Raw genomic sequence first — 18,182 nt, forward strand, 5'->3', positions numbered from 1 at the left:
AAGAGGCCCCATGACACCCAGCGTTGGTTTACTAACATGCTCAAAGACAAGAAACTTGCCTTGCACCAAACTGAGTGCAAGTGGAGACAGGACTACTGTCCCATCAAAAAATCCATCTTTATATCAGCCCTTAAAGACTATAAAAGTGCCATTCTCAAAGCCAAATCAGATTATTTTTCTCTGAAAATCCTCGAATCCACTAACAAACTAAAGACATCTTCTCCATCATGGACGAACTCGTAAAACCTGACCGTATCACTGTTAAACCCTCGCCATCACAATCCCTCTGTGACTCTCTTAATGCTTATTTTATTGACAAAATTATCAATTTCAAAGCCAGCATCCCCAGGGCCACCTCATCCCCTGATCCCGGTTGTGTCTATCGCAATCCTCTCCACCTTGACCTCATTCCACCGATTACTCAGGAGGTCTTCTTTTCCCTCCTCAAAAGGGTTCGCTCAGGCTCCCTGTTGGACAGTTGCCTCCCTCATATTGCCCGGGAGGTCTTTCTCCACATTCCTGAACCTCCCTTATCCCTCCTCAACAACTCCCTCATCACGGGCACTGTCCCTAACCTCTTCAAGACAGCGGAAGTTGCTCCTATTCAAAAAAACCAAGCTCTGACCACCTTGTGCTTAGCAACTTACACCGCATATTGGTGGTACCCTTTCTGGGTAGAATCTTGGAGGCCTATTAGCATATTTGTGGAACACTCCCATTATTTAGACTCTCATCCAGCGGGCTTTAGGCCCGAACATTCTACTGAGTCCATTGTTCTGCCTCTTCACAGCAAACTCAGAAAGGGGGCTGACCAGAACATCACGCAGGCACTAGTGCTGCTGGATCTGTCGGCGGCTTTCAGCACCGTCGACCACAACTTGCTGGTCGATCGCACTGGCATCCGGGGTCCCCGCTAAGATGGATCATCTCTTTTCTCGACGATCGCTACCAAGCAGTTAGTCTCTCCAATTTTTCCTCAGAGAAAAAAAGACTGATCTGCGGGGTCCCCCAGGGCTCTTCTCTCTGCCCTCTTCTTTTTAATCTGTATATTTTCCTCCTGATTTTAGAGCTTCGAAAGAGAGATTTAGTTACTTTTAATTATGCTGATGACCTGCAGCTTGTTTTTAATATTGATTCACCACCCTCCTCTATGGAGAACTTTCAATCGACCATGAACTTCATCAGCAACTGGATGAACTCAAACCAGTTAAAGCTTAACCCTGATAGGACGAAGTTGATCCTTACTGGGTCCTCAGCTAACTCTTGGAACTCAGACTTCTGGCCCCGTTCTTTGGGATGTCCACCCTCCCCAGTCAGCACTGTCAAAAGCTTAGGTGTCACAATTAGCAGTGACCTCACCATGAAGGCCAGGATTAATTCAGTGGTTTCCGCTTGCTTCTTCCACCTGCCAAGAATTCGGAAAATAGGCAGATCCCTATCCTTTTGAGGCTCTCATCCAAGTTACTCTGGCTTTAGTAATGTCGCGTATTGACTACGCCAATTTCCTGTACGCCGGAATCCCTGCATACCAATCATACCGGTTAGAAATGGTACAGAATCAAGCCGCTAGGCTTGTTTACGGCCAGCCGAAATTCCACCACGCAAAACCCTTGCTTAAGAGTCTGCACTGGCTCCCAGTGACCCAGCGCATCCTCTTCAAACTTGGCTGCCTGATCCACAAAGCATTGTCCTCCCATGGACCTGTTTTTATTGCCACTAGAATACAGCGATATGCCCCCTCTCGCGAGCTACGTTCATCCAGTCTGAACCTACTGACCCCTTGCTCATTCAAATGGAAAAAACGTGGTGCACTAAGATTCTCGTCACCGGCACCACACTTCTGGAACACCCTCCCCCCCGCACTGAGTCTAGTTCCCTCCTATCCTCAGTTTAGGAAATCCCTCAAGACATGGCTTTTTTCTCAGGCTTACAACTGATTACCGCTCATTGCAGTTGTCAATGCTTCTCCACCTAAGCGCCAAGAAACCGCTAGTGAACGTGCGCTCAACAAATTATTTTATCAGATCATACATATAATTGTTTTTTACTTGTCTTATTTAATGATTCCGGGTGGAGACATTGTTATTCAAGTATATGAGGGCTCTCATCTCGCACAATTTGAACTGTGGCCATAGTCCAGACACCAAAAACATGACAGGAGAGTCTGTAACAGATATTGGCTTCCTGCAGTCACTGCACTCCTTGAATCCTTTCGTCTTTGAGGGACACTTCTTCACCAGCACACTGTCTTGAAAGTATTTTTGGAGTCCTTAGAGAACTGACGAAGTTGGGAGCAGAGATCCGTATCCAAACAGAAAGAAAGGAAAAAAATTGAGAGACCCTCGTCAGTACGCATGGGTGGCACCTACATGCCAATCCACTAAGTCCCTTCCAGAGCGGTAAAAGATTGCCATGGAGGCAGGCGGCACCACCTGTTATCACGCAGGAGTCATTGCTAGGAGAATTTTCCATATCCAGTGTTGCGCTAAGGTTATTCTACATGCGAGGAATATGGAGTTTAAAGTATCCATCATGAAGAGTTTGCTCCATCTATTCATCTTTTAGAGATGGTTGTCAGCTGAACTACAGTCCTAAAATCATACAAAACTATTCGTTTTAAAATCCTCGATTACAGCAAATACTAAATAATGAATGGTGCAAAACCTTTGCAGCACCATACTATGTGATGGTCTTTAAAATATGGATGTGTTCCAATGTTGATTTATTTTGCATTACATAAATCATAAGAAGTACATTTATGAAACTGAAACATGTTCCATGTTCGGTTATGACACAGAAACGTGTACATCACTACATTTATAGACATTGCAACAGCCACAATTTAAAGAACCTGGAGATTTATAAACTTGGAAAAAACAATGCAAGGTTAGAAAAGGAATCCAAGGGGAATTAAAATTGCATGAAAAGTCAACAGCAGCGGTTTCCATGATAGTAAGTGCAATTTGTGTAAGGTGAATTTTATAATGCAGAATCTCGAAGCAAATCACACTAGTGACAGAAAAATTAAGTTAACCCGTTTGCATACTCAATTTTGAGAGGTTAAAGCCATTTAATGTGGGTATAACATATTGCAACAACTCACGTTGGACCTACTTAGACACGTTTATCAGGGTTAAGCATCCCGTTATGTTTCATTACTTTTTTATTGTTGCTGTAGCACTACATGGCAATGATTATTGTTAGCCCCTGATACAGAAGCACACACTCAAATTAAAAACTATTTTTTTTAAATTCAAATGGGAAAGACTGCATTGAAAAGAACATACATGGTTAAGAAAAGGCAAGCGAAGTGACAGCAGGTTCCCGGTATTCAGCCCTGCCCATGTCACTAAGGTGACAACATTCTCAAGATGTACTTTCAGGCATATTTGTAGCTGCAGGAAACTTTACACCTCCATATTTTTTTACATAAAAGACTGCATTCTAGACAGAAATTAAAGCAGAAGTAGGAGCTTTTGATTGATCGGAGGGGTTGGCAGGTGGTTCGAGATATATTCGTTTACTACGCATACCTGTAAGGCACTTTTATCTTAAGCTCGTTCTGTACATTACAGAGACGTGAGTGACAACAAATGTATCTATCAGATTCTATAGAAAAATGGACATTTGAGTAATTTAATATAAAAGCACCATAGAAAAGACCTATTCGTATTGAGGTATAAACCACTAGTCAAAATTATCACAGCGGTGAAGAAGAGCGAGAAAGCACTCTCAAAAGGCAAAGAGGAAGACTGAGTGAGACAAGACAAAAAAGATTGAAAATGGGAGAATAAGTGAATGAAACTATCACGCAGAGCGAGAGACACTGAAAATGTAAAGAGACTGCAAACTACTTGGCATGGGCTACACTGGGGAAGAGTTGGAAAGGTGAACGAAAGTACTGACAGAGGAGGTTGATATAATCTGAACAGGAAAACCCAGGCATTATATACAGGAAGGATAACACGAACATAGCAGCCGTGAAGGATGGCTTGCATAAGAAACTAGAAGGTCCCAAACACATTATTTCCATATGTTAGAGGCTGAGTTGAAAGTAAAGTATCCCACATATGGTCCTCCGCAGACAGGGACAGGAAGAAATACAGGCTTGTAGTGGTTTCCAGACAGAGGAAGAAAAAGGATTGATCAGTCAAAAACGGCAAATGGCCCTGAGCTTTTAGTACCAGTCTTGCTCCATTAATAAACCACCCGTGAACTAATATGAGCCTTCATGGCTACCAAGCACCCGCAGAAACAAACATTCCCAGGATCGCTTTGTCAACAAAAGGCCATTGACTGAACAGGCTGTGATCTTGAATTACCTTTATCAGAATCGAATTTCTGTACCAAACCAACCGCATAATCCAGTTGATGATCAGTACACCTTAAATGGGTTTGTCCACCAGCCCTCTAAACATCTGGAAGGCCAGTTTACTTGACAAATGGTACAGCTTGCAAAATATAACAAACAAAACAAGGACGGTTTCCCGAATGATAGTTTGATTTACATTTGCACTGTATACAAATTACATTTGCACTGTATACAAAATAAGTATGTGGCACTATTTATATCGCCCAACTAGAAGAGAGAGAGGGGTTAGAGTTGGCAAATTGCATCAATATTAAAACAAATTGATCATTATCTGAAAAGTGTGGTCCACGTCTGTTGCAGGAATACTTCCACACGTCTTTATTAACAGTAGCTTCAGATGCCAAAGAAACAGCACTGGCGTACGCTTTGTTTCCGGTGCTATCCACTTCATGTATATAATCAAGAGTTTCAGCTCTTCAAATCTATAAATCACCCGCTTTCTATAAACAAAAAGGGAAAATAAAATTATGTTTAAAAACCAGGGAAGATGTTGGTAATCAGCTAACATACTATGTTTGATGGTTTAATCTTATGAAGCGTCTCCCTTAGCAGCTGGACTTTGAGGAGCAGTTGCAGAATGGCAAAGTAAACCATTTTGGTTTCTGGATACACTGCTTTCAGGACTTGACTGGCCTTTTATTTCACCGAGCATTTCCCTGGTGGGCTGGAAGACCCTGGAGGCTGATTCGGAAAGTCCAGGACCACTCCTGGAGCATCTGCCAATTCCACAGCTACCCGAGGTTTATTGCAGCAAGCACAGCGAGTCCCGCTTCAGGAAAGACAGAGAAAGAGAGGGAGGCAGAGAAAAAACTGATCAGGGAAGGATAAGAGAGAGAGAGGGAGGAGAGAAGGGAAGAGAGAATACATGGATGGAAAGAGAAAGATTGCGCCAGATGAACGGAGCAGAGCTAGTTTGACCATTTTTGTCAGGGCTGGTTTTAATTCCCCAGTCCCGCACTGACTGCACCCTAGTGTTCACTCACAACTTGGAAAACAAACTTCCCTGAAAATGAAAACGATTTTCCAGACCACTTCTTGAGCTGGGTGGTAAACTAGAGAGTGGCTGAAGTCAGTCAGGAGCAATCTCATGGAACACTTCTTTTAGAAAGAGTTCCATGTACTGCAATTTAATTTCTGTTTGCTTGGCTAGTTAAACAGCAGTGAAATTTAGAAATGGTCCAATCCCAGAAATAACAATGTGTTGTCAAAGTGAAACACTAAACCTACAATGCTTAATTTGTAAAACATTAAGTGCCAGGGCTCTCGTCAGAAGTCCACTGCAGTTTCGACTGGCAATAACTATAGCAACACAACTACTAACCCTCACACTCCTGTAAGTGTTCCATAACCAAATAGAGGAACAAGGCAGAAGGAAAAGCTCCTTGATAAGGTTATGGAACTCCGAGGTGAGTTGCAATATCTTTATAATATACGCCTGGGTGTACTTTATCCCAGATAATACATGGTCACACCATCACCTTTCCCATAAACCACTTGGTGCGTAGCTCTTTCATATGAAAATGCAAGCATGTTTGCAAACAAAGAATATAAATGAAACCTCTAGTGTACAACTGAACACATCATAGACCTGTTGATGCAAATTGATGTCAGAAACAATTCAATACATATCAGTTTAAAAAAAACAGCTGCAGTAGCTTGGAACGTGTAGAAACATGCAGAAATATTCTAGCTTTTCTCTATCCAAAGAGTGTAATAATTAAACACATACTCTCTGCTTGTCATTGTATGCTATTAAAATGGACAGTGACTAGATCTGCCTTTCACCTTAGTTGCCGGCTCTGGCACTAGGCATTGTGACGTTAGACCTCGACTGTAAAAATCTTATATTAGTAGAGTTCTGATGTCTTTTCTTTATAATCATCAACTTGGTGTGTCCCAAGTCGGCGATTATAAAGAAATAACGGATTGTCATTTATATAGGGATTACAGAATCCCATGTATTCTAAAAAGGTAAAAATAGGGGGCACAAGAAAAAGGGGAAATGCACGACACCAGCGATTTTCTAACATGTATTTAAAGGACAAGAAGGAAATAGGAGAAAGGGAGACCAGGATATTGCTCAACTTTTTTTTCTACTTTGTGGGCATTAGGAGCTGATGAGAAAGTCGTAAGGTTGGACCATATTTGTATGGTTTTCGATAACTCCTACGTTTTACAGCTGGCATAAAGGGTCAGATTAGTGGGAGGGATTGTCGACTGCTGAATGGGAGTATACATTACATATGTATGTTTTGTGGACTGGTAAAAGGATATTTTTTCACCTTGCGATTTCAAGTAAGAGCATGCATAACTCTAAATTCACTACTGTTGTCTATGATGTTACTTGACACTACGATGTGGAAAACAATCCTGTGTTTGTTACCTGCTCAGGTACATATATATATTTTTTTCAACAATTCTTTCTCATTTTCATCAATTGTAAATTTCATAACATCAAATGTCTTTCACGAAGATTGAAGCAAAGGCAATGATTTTGGAATTATCACAAATCATAAAGAGCAGAACCTCTTGGATGACTCACAATACGAGTTTAGATGCCAGCATAGTACAGAGTTGACACTGATAAATGTGTCACAGGAGATTAGGGAAGTCTTGGACAAAGGCAGAAAGACAACCTTGATCCTGTTGGACCTCTCCGCCGGGTTTGACATGGTCAATCGCGGTCTCCTCATTGACCAACTTTTTACCTTGGGCATTTGAGGCAGAGCACTTGAATTACTTAAATCATTTTTAACAGACAGAGAACAATAGGTGGAGCTAGACGGATTCAGGTCTACCTCCTTTTCTTTTCCTTGTGGGGTGCCGCAGGGTTCTTCGCTGAGCTAAATGCTGTTTAATCTATATGTCACCTCACTTGCCACGCTGATAAAGTTATTTGGCTTTTTGTGGTGTCTAACGTTGATGACACACAGATCGTGTCATCTCTGGTGGGTAATACGGAGGACACCGCTCTTACGTTTCATGATTGTAGGCATGAAGTCAGGAAATGGATGTCCAGAAACTGTCTGAAACTGGATGCAGGAAAGACCGGCGTCCTTTTGTTTAGACGCGACACTCCGTTCTGGACACCCAGTTAGTGGCCCCAGCAATTGGGAGATGTTCCCGACCCTGTCTGAAGGTAAAAAATGCGGGAGTCTATTTCGATAACAAATTATCTTTCAAAGGCCAAATAAATGCCACCACCTCCACATGCTTTCTCATGATCAAAGTTCTTCAGAAAGTTCTACCATTCATTCCTTTAGATCTTCAGAAAGCTGTAGTTTCCGCCATTTGATTATTATCTAAGATTGATTACTGTAGTGCGCTATTTTTTAACATTCGAGCAAGCTTCTTAAATAAATTGCAGATTCTCCAAAATGCTGCAGCATGCCTGTTGCTGGCCATACCAAAATACCAATCGGTCTCTAACGCTTTACCAATATTACACTGGATGCTGATTGAAAGGCACATTGAATTTATGGCCCTTTGCATTGCATTTAAAACACTACATGGGCACCGACCACACTAGTTTAAACACAAATTCCAAAGAAATTCTTCAAAAAGGCAGCTCCAATCTTCTTCTTTTAACCTGGTGATTCCTAGGGCTAAAACAGCATCATGGAGGGGGGAGTTGAAGTTTTGTGGCAGGCACGGCTAGGCTGTGGAACTCCTTACTGCTGGCATTAAAGAAAGAAACTGAACTTCTCTCCTTTCGTAAACTGTTAAATACATGGTTATTTGAAAGAAAACAAAAATAGGAATGCCAACTGGGGCTGTCGCTATGTATCTTTTAGCTGTTTCTATAGTGTGAAATCAGAGTTCTCATGCCTAGAAACCCTTGAGTATTAGCGCACGCTATAAATTACATTTATTGTTGCTGTTCATTCTTCTTTTAACATTATACATTTGTTAAGGATAATTATTTAGGTGAACCAGACCATGAAACCCTATTTAACAATATGTTTTATGAACAGTGGTTCATAACACGCCCGTGGTCGCGTATATGTTCCATTGCCATGAAAGGAAAAACAAAATGGAAATAGGTTCTGTACGTTTTTGATCTGGACTCTATAATATGTAATATAATGAAAATGCAACACTTTATTAAAAAAACAACCTCCAAACAGTTTAGTCTATAGTGAAATGAATTTATTCGTTGCAGAATATCAAGAGAATTTTTTGTTTATTCTTTTTAGTTTTTAAATAATATAAATATATTGATCCAGTGCGCACAGATCTGTGACAAAAGGTGCTCTAGTGGGTGAAAGGGAAGTAAAAAACATGCACTCTTAAAAAAGTATAACATTGAACTCCTTTACATGAATTTATATAGGGAAAACAGGAGTTAAATATAGTTATGATCCCTCTGGTGCAGGCACCAGAGGCATTTCTTTCAGTCCAAAATAACCTCAGGAGCTGGGGAAGAGATTCCTCAGCTCCAGAGGCTGTTTTGATTATTTCAGTGCAATAACAATCAGCACACGTCGCGCTGACGTCATTTCAATGAAACCGAAACTGAAATTAGCCGATTGGCTTATTTCAGTTTCATGGCCTATATGCTTAGAGGGCTATCTCAGCCCACCGAGCATGTAGGCAGACAGAAGAGGTATTGTTGGAAAGGGCAGACTCTCACCTTTCCAATGATACCCCACCCTAGTGAATTCCTGCTTGATGATCACCACAGGAGGGCGATCCCCAAGCAGGTATCCACCCACTGGACACCAGGGAGGGGGGAGCGGCCCCTTGGGCAAGGGCCTTTGCTCCCCCCAATTTTTGGGGGGTTTATTCAGTCTTTCTGCCCCCCCGTGGGGCATATGGGGCAATAGCCCCCGATTTGCCCCCAGGGGGGGGGGAGAAAGCACACTAGGTACCAAGGATTTTTCTTAATGTATATAGGAGTGGGGCTGCCCAAAATGGGCATGCCAATGCACCCAGGAGGCAAATGGGGGCAATAGCCTCTGATCGTCTCCTCCCAGGGGGAGCAGAAAAACCACCAGGCACTAGAGATTGAGTTTTGTTATATAGGTGTGGGGGTTACCCAAAATGGGCATGCAAATGCCCAACCCCCCAAACTAAATTGCCACAGCCTTTCTGCCTCCCCTGGGAGGCAGATGGGGGCAACAGTGCCTTTTCCTGCTCCTCCCCCCAAGGGGTGGTAGTAAAGTAGTGCTAGCATGGTAATCCCACACAGAAATGTGAGAAAAATTTGAAATATGAGGCTTGCAGGGGATTCTGGGTAGGAAAATGTTGGGCGGTCCAAGCAAGCCAAAACTCCCTGTCTCCCCTTGATGTCCAGTTTTCAGAAATGTCTGGGTGTGGTAGGCTTGCCTAGGTGGATGCAAACCCGGGAACAAAAAAGCAGGTGACTCCCTCGCAAAACCAGGTAGTATAGCGATCAATAATTTTGAATTCTCCACGGTACGTTTTGGGTAATTTCGTGTCGGGGCACTAGGCCTACCGACACAACTGATGTACCATTTTTATCAGGAGACCTGGGAGAATGCTGGATGGTAGGAAATTTGTGGCGGCCCAATGATGCTACAACCTTCCCACACAGAAAAATGAGGAAAACGTGTTTTTCCAAAAAATAAATACGAGGTTTGCCGGGGATTCTGGATATGAAAATGTTGGGGGATTTACGCAAGCTGCACCTCCCTGGACTCCCAAGGGTGTCTAGTTTTCAGAAATGTTTGTGTTTGGTAGGTTTCTCTAGAAGGCTGCTGAGCCCAGGACCAAAACTGCAGGTGACTCCCTTGCAAAACCAGGTAGTATTGCAATTGATAATTTTGAAGACTCCACAGTGCATTTTGGGGTGTTTCCTGCAGCGGGCACTAGGCCTACCTACACAGTGAGGTACCATTTTTAATGGGAGAATTGTAGGAAAGCTGGGTGGGTGGAAGTTTGGGACTTCCCACAGATTCAAGAACTTTCCATCACAGAAAAGTAGGGACAATGTGTTTTTTTAAAAACAAAGTTTGAGGTTTGCAAGTGATTCTGGGTAAAAGAACCTGATGGCAGCCACACAAGTCCCCCCATCCTGGATTCCCCTGGGTGTCTAGATTCAAAAAAATGTACAGGTTAGCTAGGTTTCTCTAGGTGCTGTCTGAGCGAGGGTCCAAATCCACGGCTAAGCACATTGTGAAAAATGTGATGTTCCCATGTTGCGTTTTGGGCCGTTTCCTGTCACGGGCACTAGGCCTACCCACACAAGTAAGATACCATTTTATGAAGAGACTTGGGGCAATTCTGGTTGGGTGAAAGTTTCTGGCTCCCTGCAGATTCCAGAACTTTCCATTACAGAAAATTGAGGAAAATTTTTTTGTTTTTACAAAGTTTCAGGTTTGCAAGGAATTCTGGGGAACAGAACGTGGTGAGAGCCACACAGTTCACCCCATCCTGGATTCTTTTGGGTATCTAGTTTTCAACTAAATACAGGTTTGCTAGGTTTCCCCCAGATGCCGGCTGAGCAAGGGTCCAAAATCCACAGCTAGGCACATTGCGAAAAAAGGGTCAGTTTTCACTTGAAAAATTTGATGTGCCCTCCTTGCGTTTTGGGCTGTTTCCTGCCGTGGGCATTAGCCCTAGTCACACAAGTGAGGTACCATCTGTATTAGGAGACTAGAGGGAGTGCTGCAAGTTTGTGGCTCTCCACAGATTCCAGAACATTCCATCACAGAAAAGTGAGTAAAATGTGTTTTTTGACAAAGTTTAAGGTTTGCAAGGGATTCTGGGTAACAGAACCTGGGAAGAGCAACACAAGTCATCCCATACTGGATTCCCCTTGGTGACTGGGTTTAAAAAATGTACAGATTTTCTAGGTTTCCCTAAGTGCCAGCTGAGCGAGGGACCAAAATCCACAGTTAGTCACATTGCGAAAAAGTTGTCTGTTTTCACTGTAAAATATTACAGGCCCACGTTGCGTTTTGGGGCGTTTCCTGCTGCGGGCACTAGGCCTACCCACACAAGTGAGGTACCATTTTTATAAGAAGACTTGGGAGAACACAGAACAGTAGAACACGTGTTATTACCAATTGAATTTCTATGAATTTCTGCCATCCAAATGTGAGACAATGTGTAAAAAAGAAGTCATTTTGAAAAATGGCCTCTAATTCACATGCTAGTATGGGTACCCACAATTTCAGAGATGTGAAAATAACCACTGCTTCTAAACTCTATATTTTATTCCCATATAGGAAATATATAGCTTGCCTTGATACCTATTTTTATTTTACCAAATTAATTGCTATATACCTGGTACTCAATCAAAAACGATTGCAAGGCGTAGCTCAGTTATTGGCTCTGGGTAACGTGGGTTCTAGTTGAACCTACAAGTCCTATATATACCTGCAACCAGAAGGGTCCTGAAAATGTAACAGTATATTGCTTTCAAACCTCTGTCATACTTACAAGAAGTTACAGGTGACAACTGTGGCACAATTGCCTGTTTTTTTCAACTCAATTTCAATATTTGTTTATTTCAACTGTTTCTATAAGAAACCCTTGAAGGATCTACACAAATGACCCCTTGCTGAATTCAGACTTCTGTCTACAGTTCAGAATTGAATAGCTTTCTGGGATCCATTATTACTGTTACACCCATTCTTACCACTAACTGGAATTAGGTTGAAATCACAAATAATAGGAAAAATAGGCTATGTCCCAGTAAAATTCCAAAACTGAGCAGAAAATTTTAATTTTCTGACAAAAGTCTGCTTGTTCCTGAAAACGCGTAAGATGGTGATGTTAGCACCACAAATCCTTTGTTGATACCATTTGCAGGGGAAAAAACAGACGCTTTCTTCTGCAGCACTTTTTCCCACTTTTTCCTTAAAAAACCCAAACTTTTGCTGTATTTTGGCTAATTTCTTAGTCCCCTCCAGGGGAATTCACAAACCCTGGATACCTTTAGAATCCTCAGGATGTTAGAAGAAAAGGACACAAATTTGGCATGAATACCTTATGTAGACAAAAGGTTACAAAGGCCTAAGCGCGAACTACCCCAAATAGCCATGAATGGGCTTAGCACTGGGGGGAAAAGGCATAGCAGCGAAGGGGTCAAAACCTCATGGGAGTGTCGTGGTTGGTCAGGCACCCATCTTTTTAAAACACTGAATGAGGAACTGTGGTGCCAAGCATCCAGGGTGAGGTTCAGTGAACCTAACTCCAGAAGTTATTTGGTGGTAACTAAGAGAGAACGGATTGGGAGTTGAAGTTTTGTGTGCAATTATTACTTCGGTTTTGGGGGAAAGAGGGGAACGAAAGGACAACATACTTAATGCAAAGGTCGGTCGGGCATGAGTTTCCGCCGGTGTGAGTCTCCTCAGTTAGAATGAGACGTGCAGCTCAAGTAACCCGGAAGTGGTATATACTGGCCACTTAGAATTGGAACCTGCGTATGCAGCAGGGGACTGCAATGCTAACCACTGTGTGGCACGCATGCACAAAAGTGGCAAGTGAATTCATTTGGAATTGAGGTAGCCACTTTGGAAGCAAGTCATGTGGGGAGGGGCTCATTCAAGAACGAGAGGTAAGTGACTCATAGATGACATTTGCTTCAAAAGAAGAATAGATAAGGATAAGGGACAGGTGCCTTAGCCCAATTTGTATAGAGAGAAAATACATACATCAATGTAAACAATTCCAGGAATTATACATTTAGGGACAGAATGTGTAGATGATTGGTGTAGTGAAGAATGATAATCACTACATGTGAAACAAAAGATGAAAAACAGTAACCAATAAACAATAAATAATAAATAATAAATAATAGATTGCATCAAGTGAACCATGACGAAGGATACTATGAGAAGTCAGACATCTATGTCTGACTAATCCATGCGATGGTATACAAGAAGTACTTGAATTGAATACATACTATCAAGGATACATCATTATTAGTATGTTGTATTCCATTGACCTTGGTCCAGAGGTAGTTGATTGACAGAGATACAGCCATATGTTGTCCCTTATGATTATGTTCCATTGTTCCTGGACATTGACTTCAAGGTTTTGTGGAGCTGTTGTCATTGTAGAATTGTATTCCATTGTTCTTGTGTGTTGAGTCCATTGGCAGTGAGTACCTTACATCGGATCCTGGTTTTGTCTTGTGAGATCCTTGACTTTATTTTTTTAGTTGTTTGCGTGGACCCAGTAATTATCGTGCTTTCTTTATTCAGCCATTGCCGCCATAACGCATTTCGGGAGATCACTCCCTTGGTCACATGACAGCCTAAAGGCATCACCATTCGCTTTATGAAGTGCATGTGCATAGCAGCCATTAATAAACATGGTAAGAATACTACTGCTTCAGTACATTTTCACAATTGCATTCCACATTGACTGCTTTATATAGTCAAAGAAAACGTTGTAATTTGAGTTTTAAAATTCTTTCTCAATACACATTACTCCATAAATGGATCTTTTCTACTAATGCCATGTACGCCTGTAGAATTAATCATTGCCTAAATGCCAATAGTACCGAAGCAAATCACCATGAATGAATCTATCAACTTATCCTAGTGCCTAAAAAAAATAATAGTGCTCAACCGTAAAGTGAATAAGTATTAAATAACAATTTAGATGGTTTCAGTTAGTCAACAAGGCGACATACCTTCATGAAAACAGTGTTATATAGACATAAAGTGCACAGTGCTATATGGACAGTCAATCCAGCCTACAATTCATTGTTATGATTACCAGGGTCAATCCTTTGCTAAAATCATCATAAAATATTTGAAGTATCAAAATTATACATACTTTTTATATAATGATTTTAAAACTCATGTCCCTAATCTATAATAAATATGTAAACCATCACTACCATCCCTACACACATATACACTAAAATTCATATATATACACATATATACAATTGGTGAACATTACAAATGTCACAATGCACTTTCCTAAAACCTATTCCGTACCTTCATGTTTTCCTTTCAATTTTTGATTTCATTATAATAGCAGCATTCAGTTAACATTACAGACTCCTTGACAAGTGTTTATAGGAAGGTGTATAAGTCTTCACTGATATTGAGACCATTAGGGTGTTTGGAATCAAACCTGAGGATATAAGATGTTTCTAATCTTCTAAGTTTGCATTCCCTATCACCCCCCTCCGCTGAGGCATAATAGTGTCTATTGCATAATACTTGAGATGTTTGGGGTCGCTATTATGGCTCTGTTGGAAATGCCGTGCCACCGGATAGCTGTCATCTTTATTACATATAGCACGGATATGTTGTAACACCCTTTTATGCACAGGCAATTTTGTGCTTCCTACATAACGTAGGTTGCAGCTACAGGTAAGCACATATACCGCAAATTCAGATTTGCATGTTATATGTTGTCCGATTTTACAGGCCGCATAGCCAAATGCCGGGGTGTAACTGGTCGTATTAACTCCATGCTGGCACGCCTTACATACAGCGCATTTAAAGAAGCCTTTTCTTGCCACTAACCATGGTGCCTTTCCTTTGGACTCAAAATTGCTTCTTACCAAAGAGGTGCCCATGTTATTGTTTTTTCTAAAGGTAATCGACAGCATTCTTGGCATGGAACCCCCTATTACTGGATCACCTTTGATCATAGGCACATTTTTACGGACTATCTCCATGATTTGTTTCTGTTGCTTTGAAAAACCCAGGATTAGTCGAATCGGTTCCTGCTCTATCCCTTCACACTGGTGTTTCTTCTTGTACTGCAAAAGATCTGTTCTAGCTATCGACTTGGTTTTCCCAATAGCCGCCTCAATCACCTCTGGGTTGTACCCCCTATCCAGAAACCTGTCTCTACACTCATTTTGTTTGACCTCACATTCCGCCTCCTTGCTACAAATCCGCCGAAGCATTTCCCCATATGGGATGCTCCTCAATAAATGTGGGGGGTGTGCACTTGAGGCATGTATGAGTGTGTTACCTGATGTTGGTTTCCGATAAAGTGTAGTACTAAGCTCATTTTGTGTCATTTGTACCCTCACATCCAGAAATGTCACTGTTTCTCTGCTTTTTTTCTGCCGTAAAATGAAGGTTAATTTCATTATGATTCAATCGTTCAATAAATTCAGAGGCACTTTCGCTGCTTCCATTCCAAACAATGAATAAATCATCAATGTAGAGCAACCAAATTACTACATTGTTGTTGCAAACCAATTCATGTTGCCGCATGAGGACCAGCTCCTCCCCCCAGCCCATAAATATGTATATATATATAAATATATATATATATATATATATATATATATATATATATATATATATATTTGTTTGCCGATATATATATATATTTATATATATTGCCACAAATCCTCTTCGAGATCAAAGAAGGGAAGGGACCCAGCGGGGTTCGTTCAGGACATTTATTAAAACAAAGAGTCAGCATGACCGGTTTCGGCGTCAAGCCTCTTCAGATGCCGCAGTTCGTGTGAGGTGATTTTCCCCTTGATTTATAACGAGCTCCTCCCATTCAGTAATGAGAGGCCCAGCTGCAACACATACTCTTGCCGGCGTCACAGTAGTCTCTGCCACGGACTACTGATCCCGTCGTGCATCATGTTGGTGTCTGATGTGCCGCAGGGAGTAGAAAGACCCCCGAAGTTGCAAAAACAAATGTCCTTGGGTCCCCTACTTCCAAGCCCTCATAGCGATGTGTCATCGAGGCTGGAGGCGAAGGACAATGCGGACGCCTCTCACCCGGGAAGTCCCAGTCCGCCTATGACAGCAGCTCCTCGATGTTGCCAGTGTGAGGGCGGGCTGTGATATTTCGATTACTCGAATGTTTAAAGTTAGTTGCCCAACGTCCTGTAAGTATCACAGCCCGAATAGGAAGGGGTCCCTTCAAAAGCGCCACAGGATGCACTTGAAATATTGCCACAAATCCTCTTCGAGATCAAAGAAGGGAAGGGACCCAGCGGGGTTCGTTCAGGACATTTATTAAAACAAAGAGTCAGCATGACCGGTTTCGGCGTCAAGCCTCTTCAGATGCCGCAGTTCGTGTGAGGTGATTTTCCCCTTGATTTATAACGAGCTCCTCCCATTCAGTAATGAGAGGCCCAGCTGCAACACATACTCTTGCCGGCGTCACAGTAGTCTCTGCCACGGACTACTGATCCCGTCGTGCATCATGTTGGTGTCTGATGTGCCGCAGGGAGTAGAAAGACCCCCGAAGTTGCAAAAACAAATGTCCTTGGGTCCCCTACTTCCAAGCCCTCATAGCGATGTGTCATCGAGGCTGGAGGCGAAGGACAATGCGGACGCCTCTCACCCGGGAAGTCCCAGTCCGCCTATGACAGCAGCTCCTCGATGTTGCCAGTGTGAGGGCGGGCTGTGATATTTCGATTACTCGAATGTTTAAAGTTAGTTGCCCAACGTCCTGTAAGTATCACAGCCCGAATAGGAAGGGGTCCCTTCAAAAGCGCCACAGGATGCACTTGAAATATTGCCACAAATCCTCTTCGAGATCAAAGAAGGGAAGGGACCCAGCGGGGTTCGTTCAGGACATTTATTAAAACAAAGAGTCAGCATGTATATATATCTATTCAGCATAAGTAGGTCCTGCAGCGGTCTGGCAGCAAAAAGAGACGAAGCAAACCCAGGTATAGTGCAGTGATTTATTCGCTCACCACCTCTCCACCACGACGCGTTTCGGTGCTCGAAGCACCTTGATCACATGACAACGTTTTAGGGCGGATGTGCTACATTTAAAGTGCTAGTAACCAATAGGTACGTGCCAATATCATCATAGACATAGATGAAATACTGTAATCATTTGGTAACTGCGTAAATGCAGATACATGATATCATTATAAGCTAGTAGCTATGTTGTTTGATTTTACTGTATCAAGAGATGAAAGATAATTGAATAAATAAATAAAATAATTCATATTATACAATTTACTTTAGTACTTGCATGCTAATAAACAATAATTTTATGTATGATAGCGCGCATGTTACCTTCAATTAAATTCATATATATACACCACAGCAGCAAGTTTAAAAGGAAAAGATTTAGGAGAAGGGGTGGTAAAGACTGTGCAAAAAATGCAATGTACAAACGATGCAGTAGACATATTATACCAACATTACACAAAAATATTCGTACAATTTTTATAAAAAGTAAGACAGTAAATGTAAGTATCTTGTGCCTCTACAGAGTAACCTGGTTCTTTTCCTAATTGGTTCATTGTTGTTGACTAGCGTAGAGGCAAATATTGCTCCCTCTATTCTCTATTTACAGATAATCTTGAGCTACTATGGTATAATTGTTCCCCGGTGGGCTATAGACACCTTCAAAATTAGATAGACATCTATATGTGTGCAAATATGGCAAATGAATATTGGTTAAGAGCTGTTACGTGCTACCCTGTGTGACAAATAATATACGAAAATTTGCAAAATAACATTACTAATATAAAGTTAACTGAATATAGGTCTGAGGCAGCCTTACTATGGGATAATTCTGAATCTGGTATGTATGTTAGTTTGTATTTATAAATACGTATGGCAGTCCTCCCCTGCGTTGAGCCCATTGGGATTTTTCGTGTCAAGTAGAATGATGTAGCGTGTCTCTAATCTGCGCAAAAGTAACTCGCGGTCACCGCCTCTTCTTTGTGGTGGGACCGTGTCTATTACAAAGTACCGCAAATCAGACGCTTTCTTGTTGTGGACCTCACCGAAGTGTCTGGCCACCGGGTACGTAGTGTTGCCGTTGGTAATGGCCCTTAGGTGCTGGAGTATGCGTTTGTGCACCTGCGGTCTTGTGCTACCCACGTAGCGCAGGCCGCAGGGGCACTCCAGCACATACACCGCGTACT

At 41.9% G+C, this 18,182-nt stretch overlaps 1 protein-coding gene across 1 annotated transcript in view; it reads right to left on the reverse strand.

The window, feature by feature from the left end:
* Window positions 1-4,662: 4,662 nt before the first annotated feature.
* The window catches only part of LOC144755520 (6-phosphofructo-2-kinase/fructose-2,6-bisphosphatase 2-like), a 342,874-nt gene continuing 329,354 nt past the window's right edge, over window positions 4,663-18,182 (reverse strand). The window contains exon 15 of the mRNA XM_078644531.1: window positions 4,663-4,812. Within this exon, the coding sequence (XP_078500657.1) occupies window positions 4,795-4,812 (18 nt within the window). The 3' untranslated portion in view covers window positions 4,663-4,794. The remainder of the gene's footprint in view (window positions 4,813-18,182) is intronic.

This window comes from Lissotriton helveticus, chromosome 5_1 (assembly GCF_964261635.1).
Source record: "Lissotriton helveticus chromosome 5_1, aLisHel1.1, whole genome shotgun sequence".
Lineage (NCBI taxonomy): Eukaryota > Metazoa > Chordata > Amphibia > Caudata > Salamandridae > Lissotriton > Lissotriton helveticus.